Source organism: Austrofundulus limnaeus, unplaced genomic scaffold, assembly GCF_001266775.1.
Source record: "Austrofundulus limnaeus strain Quisiro unplaced genomic scaffold, Austrofundulus_limnaeus-1.0 Scaffold1035, whole genome shotgun sequence".
NCBI classification, from domain to species: domain Eukaryota; kingdom Metazoa; phylum Chordata; class Actinopteri; order Cyprinodontiformes; family Rivulidae; genus Austrofundulus; species Austrofundulus limnaeus.
The window spans coordinates 65,050-75,885 of NW_013953437.1; the positions used below are offsets into that span (position 1 = coordinate 65,050).

Here is a 10,836-nt window from a genome sequence, read left to right on the forward strand (position 1 = left end):
CAACAGAGCTGCTTCATGGAAGAAGAACCTCAGATTAGCCTGTTAGCCTTCACACTAGCGCCAACACTATATTGCCTTTTATGTAGATTAGCTCAGCGCTAGCGCGACAAACAAGCTAAACTGAGGTCCTCCATCCATATTTTCAGTTTCAGGCTGAGTCATTTTTGTGTTCCCCTCTCTGTCATGTGGATGGAGGACCTCAATGACGAGAGGAGAATGTGTAGTGCTGAGATAATATATACTGTATATATAAATGGTGATAGCGTCTGGGCTAACGCTGAAGCTAACAGGGTAAGCTGAGGTTCTTCTTCCATGAAGCAGCTCTGTTGTCCTCCATCCATATTTTCAGTTACATGCTGAGTCATTTCTACCTTCTCCTCTCAGTCAACGCTCTCTGGTTTCATTTAAAAGAGTCGATCATCAGATATTGTCCAAGATTAACTTTCAGGGTGGATAAAGCTGCTAGCAGCCTCACACCGATGACCTAGTTGACATCATCATTTACCCAGAATGCTTTGCGTGTAAATAAAATGGCCCTGCCCGTGTAATATATTTTTAAGCTTTTCGTTTAAAAATGATAAAAACTGAACATCCTACAGTATTTTTACAGTCTTTATTTTACAGTTAAAATATATGTTTATTCAATAAAGTCTAATGTTAATCAGGGATCCCTTTAAATATGGGGCCTGTATTTTTAATATAGACTCTCTCTCATTTATTCTACATGTCACTGTATTATTCATTGCAAGCAGTGCATCCAAAGTGTTATTTACAGTATTTGCAGTCTAACACAACATGAGACATTTCCCCCAATTTTTAGCTTTAGCACTTCTCGCTGCTGTTTTAAAGAACTATAGGAGTGCTCGTTTTGCTTTATAGAGGAGGTGCACAAAAATAATCTCACAAGGAGTTAAAAGGTTCTCCAGCTTCTGGTGTGATTCGGAGACAAATGAGGTTTTGTAACCACATTTAATAAATTAGGAGACGTTATGTGTTTTTCTTTGTTTGTGACTATTTAAAGCTCTGGGGCTGAGGAAAATGTAGTTTAAAGCAGGCTTCCACCMAGCAATAAAAAGTTAAACGTTACCTTCTAATGGTTTCATGACTCAGCACTTATTTATGTTTGTGTTTGAGTTATTTTACTGAAGCAGTTTGGGTAAACCAGAACAACAAAATATACCTGTTTGATTTAAAAGTGTTGTATTTTTTTAGAATCAGCCACAAAAAAAAAAAGACAAAAAAAAAAGGCTGCAGTGCAGAGGAGCCAAGCAGCAGAGTTGCAGAGCTGCTTCCCTCCACCTCCTTCTCCACCTCCTCAGTTGTCCCGGGACCCTGCCGATCAGTGATGCACGTCACCCCTCCCTCAAACCAGGAGTCGAGTAGGGAGTCACGGGAAGGGCAAGCTCATTAATTATCTCTCCCTTCCATCCTCTCATCACACCCTCCCTTCATTACCAGCAAGGTTAATCCCTCCCTTATCTCTCAATGAGCCTCATTTTTCATGGCTCCTGTTTTTACGTCACTACCCACCTCACTTCCATCCTCTTATTACAGCTTCATGTGAGTTTGTTCTTTCTGTTTCTCTGTTCCGCACTGTATACAGTATGTCTCTTTTTCTTTTGTTTTGTGTTTTGGTTCCATTGTATTACATTTTTTTTCTTTAGGTTCCTCTCATTTAGTCTTCCCTTCCTTCCCTTCCCTTCCCTTCCCTTCCCTTCCCTTCCCTTCCCTTCCCTTCCCTTCCCTTCCCTTCCCTTCCCTTCCCTTCCCTTCCCTTCCCTTCCCTTCCCTTCCCTTCCCTTCCCTTCCCTTCCCTTCCCTTCCCTTCCCTTCCCTTCCCTTCCCTTCCCTTCCCTTCCCTATCCCTGACTTGAGAGAGTAGATCTATTAAAGCTTATCACTGAAGGACAGGCCAGCGGCACGGGCTGGTGAAATATGGCCGCTGTCACCGCCGCCGCCGAACCCGACCCGTGCACAAGGCTCAGCGAGCTGTAAAAAAACGAGTGAGGAAAGGGGGGAGGTATAGTAGGGGTACGGAAGCCAATATCAGCCCCCTAATTCAAATTAATGGGAAGATTTCCAGGCTTGTTGCCGGCCGTTTGACAGTGATTTGGCACACAATTAACCTTGTCTCTCTCTCGCCTTTTTTTGCACCCCTCGGTTTCAATCYCCGTCTCGTTCGTCCTGGCTCTCTCCAGCCACCGAACATGTCACGCTTTTTGACACGGTCCTTTTAATTATGAAGCAAATGGAGATAATTATGTTTTGCGGGATATCTGGTACTCCCTGCTCTTGTTTGCCAATTGAATTAGTTCTGAATCGCACAGCTCGATGTGAGGGTCCACGTTTGGGCTGGAAGCGCAGAACACCATTAACAAATTTATTGCTCTGCTCCCAGTCACACTCTTTAATTGATTCTCAAGAATGAGAAGCCCTTTTATTACTTTTATTTTATTTTACTTTTGAAGTGGATCATCGTGAAAAGCATTTATTTTTCTTTACTAATATGAGTCCGAACCTTCTGTTTATGTGTTTTAGCATTTTGTTCTCGGCACTACAGATTTCTGTTCAGTGACCTGTTTAAAAGATCATCTGTCCTGCAGCCGCAGCCTTTCAGCTGGATTTTACTGACTGCTTTTATTGGCTTTTTCACCTTGGGTTTCAGTTCACGGCTCCAAGTCGCCTTTAACTTTCAAACAGAGGAGAACAACTGGAGTGTTAAAGTGAAATCAAAGAAGAAAATGTGTGAAAACAACATAAAAAGAACCATAGATGCAGGTTCTCTGTTTTACAATAAAATATGTGTTGAGCATAAATCAAATGCCATCTGTTGACTTTTTTTTTCCTAATTACAAATATTAAGATGTTTTGAATATGTTGTGTGAGAACTATTTCTCATCTCAGGTCCAGCATTGTTCAGCTAACTGTGAGTCTTTAGTAATAATTCTGTCTGAGTGTTTTCAGTGACAGCGATGCCAGATGATTACCTCAGGGTTTCTGAGCCTCTGCCTCAGCACATGTGACAAACCAGTGAATGACAGTCATGTGACAGTCTGTCAAAAAGGCCAAAACTGCTGATTTAGCAGTTGGTCTGAGAGCCGTGTTCAACAGAACACCTGCTGTGATGGAAATGACTGACAGTCATAATGACTGAAAGCTGTGCAGAAGGCCAAAGATCGTGGTGGGTCTTACTGTTCATAACTTTAAATTGATCAGCTATAGTGTAAGAGAAAAATTTGGCTGCGTTTTTCAAATAGGCGTGCAGTAATATTTCCATCTTCCTGAATTTGCTGGTTACTGTGAAGCAGAAAGCTAATGTGGTTTCTTTTAATTTCAGCTAAATCGAATTGGCTTGTTGGATTGACCCACATCTGAGTGCTGCTTCCTGTTCGTTGTAGACTTGCAATAACTCTGGAGCTTATTTTAATTTTTTTTAATGAAAGTAAGACATGTCTTGTGTTGTGGACATGGGAGCTAAGATCTGGGATCGGATTTATAAAACTGGCGTACGCACAATATGAGCCCAGAAACTTACGTACGCCACTTTTCACGCCAAGGTTGTGATTTATAAAATCCAAACTTGACGTGAAAATGTGCGGTGCCTCAGCCAGCTCTGACCCATGTGTACGCTCATTTTGGAGACAGGAAACTGCGACACAGATGGTGAAGTGAGGAATCATAGCCACACTGTGACATGATCACTGTCAGATATTTAATTTCTCCTCATATTCAAACTTAGATTATTGATTTATTTAGCTTTCTTAACAGTAATATTTATGCTTCTGCTGCTGAGCCATGAGGACTTTTGAAATAAAAAACTTAAATCTTAAATAAAAGTTCCCGCATGCAACTCCATTCATCTCCTTCCTCCTCAGARGACTCTGACCCACAGACCCCTCCCCAACAAGAGACATTTCAACAGTACAACAGCAAAAGTCACGCTTTGGATGCACCCACCTCGCCAGTGTGGATGTTATAAAACTTCACGTTTTAAGTCTGTGTTTGTCACGCAGGAAAGGGGGGTGCGTGCATGTGTGTGTGTGCGTGGGGGTGTCTGCCGCACATAACAGAGCAGGCAGGAGGGGGAGAGGATGGGGAGAAGAGTGGTGGACTTATTTCTTATTTTATCTGACATTTACTTTTATTTTTATTGTTTTTAACGTCCTGCAGGCTCTGAGAGAAAATTAATTTGAAGCTGAGCTTTTGATAAAAATCATTCGATTAAGCGTCTGTAAACCTGCAAAATTAGGGAAAATCTGTGTCAATTCTGTTCACGTGAGCAGCTGTCAGCACCTGTCATCCTCCAGACGCACGACGGAGCGCGTCTGAGCCAATCGCTTTTGTTGGCATTGATCATCTGACTGATTTAAATACATCTTAACATTCATGAGGTACTTTGCATTGACTATTTATGGTTGAATGTGGGCATGTAYAGGGTAGAACCTGAGGCGGGACCTCGTGCACAAACTCTGACGTGCGGCTGTCATCTAAAAAGGAAAGATGCGCAGAAACATGCGTACGCACCGTTTTATAAATCAGYTTTTTTTATATTTTATTTTTTTGCATACGCCATTTCTGCCTTTTGGCCGTACGTTCACTTTTAATATGGCTTCCACGCAATATTTTATAAATCTGACCCCTGGTGAGGTGTCCCCCTCATACTTTCTTTAGGCCTTCTTGTCAAACTCTGATGGTGGGAACATCTCATCTCAGTATGCAAAATATTTAACTTGGGTTTTTCAGTCTCACTTAATCTCTTCTTAGAAAAATATACTTTTTTTTGCCACAACAGTAAAATTCTTGAAAGCTGGGTATATGTTGAGATAAAACCTGGATTTATACATCCTCAAATGCACAAAATACCTAGTAAATGCATACTCATAAAGTATATGAGCGATGTTAATCTGGGTAAAAGCCAAGAGAACCTGAAACATGAGGATCACGTTGTACATGCAGTAATGCAGGGAAAAAACACAGATTCAGATTTATTTGATCAGTTTTAAAAGCTCTCACACAGATTATCTAAGAGTGTGAAATCCAAAGGATTCCCACAGCTCAGCCTCTTGTCAGTTTTACCTTCAGGTATTTTCTCTGTTCAAAAGCAGTGTCCTCATTAGTCTTCAAGCAGCACAGCGACAGCAGATAAAAGCTATACATGACCGGCTCTTACCATTACGCTCTAAATTTGGAGTCCACGCTGCACAAACAGTGTACGTGCACACAGTCAGAGGTGTAATACTGTAGCACCAGTCTCCACATGACTCACGACACAGTTTTGTAAAGAGCTTAACAAGGTAGGAGGGGATCAGCGGGGCTGCTCGTGTGTGAGCTGCCTTTCTTTGAAGCAGATGTGAGCGTGACTGTTCGTTTTCTCTCTCTCGCCCCTTTCTTTGTAAGTGCACATTGCTGCGATCATTCGACTCACGAATGAAACCAAACCCTGCGACTATTAATGTAGCCTAATCAGCCCACMGAAAATTAGGCTTATTTGTTGCAAGGGAAATGATTCAGGGACCAACTAGTTTTCTCTTAGCATTATGAGGTATTTCACCCTTTATCTTCGTGCACTTCCCAGCATGCTTTTGTAGTTGTGTAAACTGATGCCTGCTGTTCTGTTGTATGATAAATGCCTGCATTCCTTTCCTCAAGTGATGATTAATTTCATACTTGTTGCAAAGCCCCCAGCTTAAAACAAAATTCCTGCCTGGAAATGTTTGCAGGTAACTAATGCTGATTGAGTTGGGACTTAAACAAATCTCAATCAATTTTCAGTCAGGAATTATTTAACTAAATTTGTTTGTTTTTCTTAAAGGGATCCCTGATTAGCTGTAACATTAGACTTTATTTGATAAACATATATTTTAACTGTAAAATAAAGACTGTAAAAATACTGTAGGATGTTTAGTTTTTATAATTTTTAATCTAAAAGTTTAAAAATATATRACACGGACGGGGCCATTTTATTTACACACACACACACAGCATTTTGGTAAATAATGACGTGGATAGGTCCTCGGTGCGAGGCTGCTAGCGAGCTATATCCACCCTGAAGGTTAATCTTGGACAATATCTGATGATTGACTCTTTTAAATGAAACCAGAGAGCGTTGACAGAGAGGAGAAGGTAGAAATGACTCAGCCTGTAACTGAAAATATAGATGAGGACAACAGAGCTGCTTCATGTAATAAAAACCTCAGCTTAGCCTGTTAGCTTTAGCATTAGCCCCAATGCTATCACCATATACATGTATTAGCTCAGCGCTACACATTCTCCTCTCGTCACTGAGGTCCTCCATCCACATGACAGAGAGGGGAACGCAAAAATGACTCAGCCTGTAACTGAAAATATGGATGGAGGACCTCAGTTTAGCTTGTTTGTCGCGCTAGCACCGAACTAATACATATAAGGCAATATAATGTCCGAGCTAGCGCAGAGGCTAACAGGCTAAGCTGAGGTTCTTCTTCCATGAAGCAGCTCTGTTGTCCTCCATCCATATTTTCAGTTTCTACCTTCTCGTCTTTGTCATCTCTCTCTGGTTTCATTTAAGAGTCAATCGTCAGATATTGTCCAAGATTATCCTTCAGGGTGGATATAGCTCGCTCACACTGAGGACCTATCCACGTCATCATGTACCCAGAATTCTTTGTGTGTAAATAAATTGGCTCCATTCGTGTTAAAATATATTTTTTAAAAATTCACAAAACTAAACAGCCTACAGTATTTTTACAGTCTTTATTTTACAGTTAAAATATATGTTTATTAAATAAAGTCTAATGTTACAGCTAATCAGGATACCTTTAAACGCTTGAGAATGAGGTGACCTATGTGTAAAGTCTAAATGTCTTTGCATTTTTTTGTTGTTTTAGACTATTGTTCGAGGAAACCGACCACCCAAAGATGCGTCCATCAATGGTCTGCTGGAGGAGTTTGACAACATTTCAGTTACGCGCTCCAACTCCCTGCGTAAAGAGAGCCCACCTGGCCTCCAACAGGCTGGAACCAGTTCCAAACCCTTGGGTAGTGGGCATCTCGCCGCTCCYGAGGAGAATGGTTTCAACCACTACTACTCCCGCTACTCGTGTGACCTGGACACCGCCAGCAGGGACTTTTCGCTGGACCCCGGCAAGCCCAGTGTCTCCATAGACGGAGACTGGGCTGTTGGGAGGCATTACCGGTTCACCAAGCAGAACGGCCACTCACATCCKATACGAAGCCACTTTTACCCAGATGCCATGCCTCAAAAATCAGACTATGGGAAGCTTCCACCGGACTACCACGCCTACTTGGAGAGCAAAGGACGCTCGGCTGACGAGGTGGCCTCCACAGTGGGGAGTGGCGTGGGCTCTAGTGGCTACTACCGCGCATCAGTGGGAGGCTCATCCAGCCAGGACTACCGGGACACTTCGGTTGGCACGCCATCTCGTGCCTCTCTTCACAGCGAGCAGATTAATTACCCGGACAGCGAGTGGAGTTACGGCGGCCTGCGGGATGACTACGACAAGAGACCCAAGAGCTCTTATGTGACTCAGACCAGTCCTACCCCAGCGATCAGGCAGAGGTCTAGGTCAGGATCTGGGCTGCAGGAGCAAAACATTCCCTATGCAGCCAGTGGGGCTTTCAAGAACCCTCCACAGGCCCACCCATACAGCTCCTACACCTACCCTCGCCTCTCAGAGAGTCTCGCCAACTCACAGACCATAGCCAAGGTAAGCTTAAGAAAATGCCAAAACCTTTCATTATTGTCTTAACTCCTAATGATATGTATCTATAAAATAATGATGTGGTCCACGTGAAGCTGTAAATTGAAATATACATGTTTCGAGTTGGAAAAATACACTAGAATGATCCTCAGCTCAGACTTGGAAAGTTGGAATTTTCTCACCAGCCTTGACTGGTGGTTGTGGATATAACAGCACAGTCTGTCCAACAGTTTGTGTACCTCCAGCAACAATGATTTAATACGTATAATGCTCAGCAATGCGGTGTTTTACTGAGCTGTGACTTTTGGTGAATAATTAGTAACTCAAAATTGCAGTAAAATTGTGAGAAAATAGGTTAATTTTGATTGATTGACGATGCCTTTATTGTCATTGAACYGAGCACAATGAATTTACATTTAAGAACACCCATTCAAGAAGACAAGAAGGTTTTCCATTGTAGTCTCACTGAATTCTTAGTGTTAGCTTAGTGTTCGCTTACAAAACTGGTGTTCTTGTCTGATTTTGTACCCACCTGGGCAGCTGCCCCGCAAAGAACAGGCAGACCAGTTTTTCAATAAACATTATTATTATTTTACATCAGTGTGTTTTTTTCAGACCAGGGTATTCACTTCAGATGTTTTCTGTCAGAGGAGGGCTCCTGGGCAGACATCGAAATACAACTTTAGCAATTTGAGACAGGTTGGAGTGTTTGAAATTTGAGCAACAGGACTGTGCACCTTTGTTGCTCTTGTGAGAAACTTTGAAAGTTGTACTCCGTTCTCCAGCTGGTTACTCTCACATGATATCGGTAGAGAAAACAGCAACAAACTAAACAAATGGTGACAACCAATATAAAACAGGCTCTCTTTTGGCTAGTTGTTAGCCTAGCCTGGACAAAAACTTGTGCCTTTTTTCTCTATATTTCATCCTCCATGCTTGACTGTTCATATGAAGCAGCATTTAAGAGCAACTTAAATAAAAGCTCAGTTTACCACATCCCACCAACCTGCTCTATTTTAGAACTTCACCTATTTTTCAATTTTAGTCTATTTCACTTTCAGTAGCTTAGCCCGATCCGGAACAATATATTGTTTTTTTTCTAGACATCCTACCTGATAGATGGCGTCAGTTTTAATCTACTCCACCCTGAAAGAAACAGGCACAGGCACATAAAGAATGACTCCTCTGCAGCAGTTACTGTCTCTACAAACAGATCAATGATGCTGATGCTGAGCGATTGGGAAGAGTTGTAGAAATTAATGTAACGAGTGAGAAGTGGGGCATGTCAGAAAAAAGGGGAATAAAATGTGAAGATGATAAGTGTACAAGAGCATATCAGGGCAAAGAAATGGTAAAACAAAAACAGGCTTAACAGGATTTAACAGCTGGATTAATTTTGTTCCTTTTTGCACAAATCCATTGCTACAGATATTATTCTACATGCAAATAAAGAAGCGATTTCTCAAAGCAGCACTTAGATTCCATGAGCTGCTTTGAGTGTTTTTTAAGTAAAATAAAAAATTGTAATCATTTTTTTCTTCATTGCTGGGCCAGATGAAAGTCAGTTGCCAGTCCCTGATATAAATTAAAAACACAGAAATGTTTCATGAGCAAGTGCACTATCTTGCAATCAGAATTAGATAATGATGAAAAAAGTTACCAAATTTCAGGTTCAGGTGCTTAAGATAAAATTATATACAGTACATCTTTTTTAAAGGATTTGAGTTGTTGAATACAGTGTTGCGTGTCGTTTTTTTTTAATACCCATTGCTTTGTATAAAACAGCTGCATCAATGTGGGTTGGAAAATGGTGCAGTCTTTGTCGTGCTCCAGTGCAGCAGTGAGAAAAACACTCAGGAGATTCCTTTTACCCCCCAAGACTCGGCCCTAAACACCATCAAAGCATTCATGCGTTAGATGCTGTGTAATGTAGCCATATGTTCTCACTGTGAGTTACTTATTGTGGGCTTTTTAGCCCAAGATCATTATTGTTACCAGAAGGAACTTTTATTTTCTGCAGTAGAGTTCAATATAGTGACTGTGGCAGGGGGTAAATTATCTCCAGCAGCAGGTGTAAGGTGTTTAAATCATGCACGTCTTTACATTATTCCTCACAGCCATCAGGGCCTCTTTTAAATCCATCATTAGGTAAATGTTGTTTTCACACCTCACCACCTTCCCTTCCTCTCACACACAAGTCCAGTAGCTGAGAGGAAAACTGGGTTTGCTGATGTAGGTCCCAAAGTTCCCAAAGTGCTGCAACATGAAAAAAAAGCATTTAACCTGCTTGCCTCCGTAAAGAGATTCAGAGAACGCACAAGCGGCAGAAATGTGATGCAGGAGAAGGTCATTGTTTTTTCATGCTGAAAGTGGGCTTGAAGAGGTGCATTTGTTTCTGCAAGTGGTGCATGGAGGCCATGTGAAAAATCAAGGGCAGATGCAATGACTTCTTAGTTACAGGTTGGACATTTTAGACAATAATTAAAATAACAAACCATTAATCGTTCCTCTGTAGCTACAATCATTTTTACTGCAACACTCTGATCATTAGCAGAATTATAAAAAAAGAACAGGTTCTGAATGCTTGATTACAGCCAAACTCCTCCATGTTTCTCTCTGGCCTCTAAAGTTTGGAGGCAGAACTGTGACTTTTGTTGTTTCTAGAGTTGGTTTTTCCAGTTCTTGTGACAAAAAAATCGTTTCAAAAGCAAAAAACAAATAACCGTGCTCAGAAAATTCTAAAACCTCTAACATGTAGAGCTGGAAACTGGAGCATTTTTCTGCAATGCAGTAATGAGGTTAAACAAGACGCTATGAAAAGCATGGAGTGAAGTAAAGATGTACTTTAAAGAATAGTACAAATCTTTTAAGGTGGTGTTCTGGGGAAAGGTTATAAATGATTAGTATCTTACCTGTTGTAGATGGCTCTCTGGATGACCTTAGTTTGGAGAAATAAAGTTTAATTTTGACAAGAAAGACAAGCTAACGGCTAGTCCATACCTTTTGTCCTTAAAACTTTCATACCTGTCTTTGCTAACACCATTTTTCAAAAGAGGGTTATTGCCATTGTGAAAACACACACACACACACACACACACACACACACACACACACACACACACACACACACACACAC

The 10,836-nt window shown here is 41.3% G+C and overlaps 1 protein-coding gene across 6 annotated transcripts in view; it reads left to right on the forward strand.

Moving 5' to 3' along the window:
• The window catches only part of pak5 (p21 protein (Cdc42/Rac)-activated kinase 5), a 58,820-nt gene that overhangs the window by 35,223 nt on the left and 12,761 nt on the right, over positions 1-10,836 (forward strand). For all 6 annotated transcript variants that reach the window (XM_014030288.1, XM_014030286.1, XM_014030285.1 and 3 more), the window contains one exon: positions 6,867-7,706. In XM_014030288.1, the coding sequence (XP_013885742.1) occupies positions 6,867-7,706 (840 nt within the window). The remainder of the gene's footprint in view (positions 1-6,866; positions 7,707-10,836) is intronic.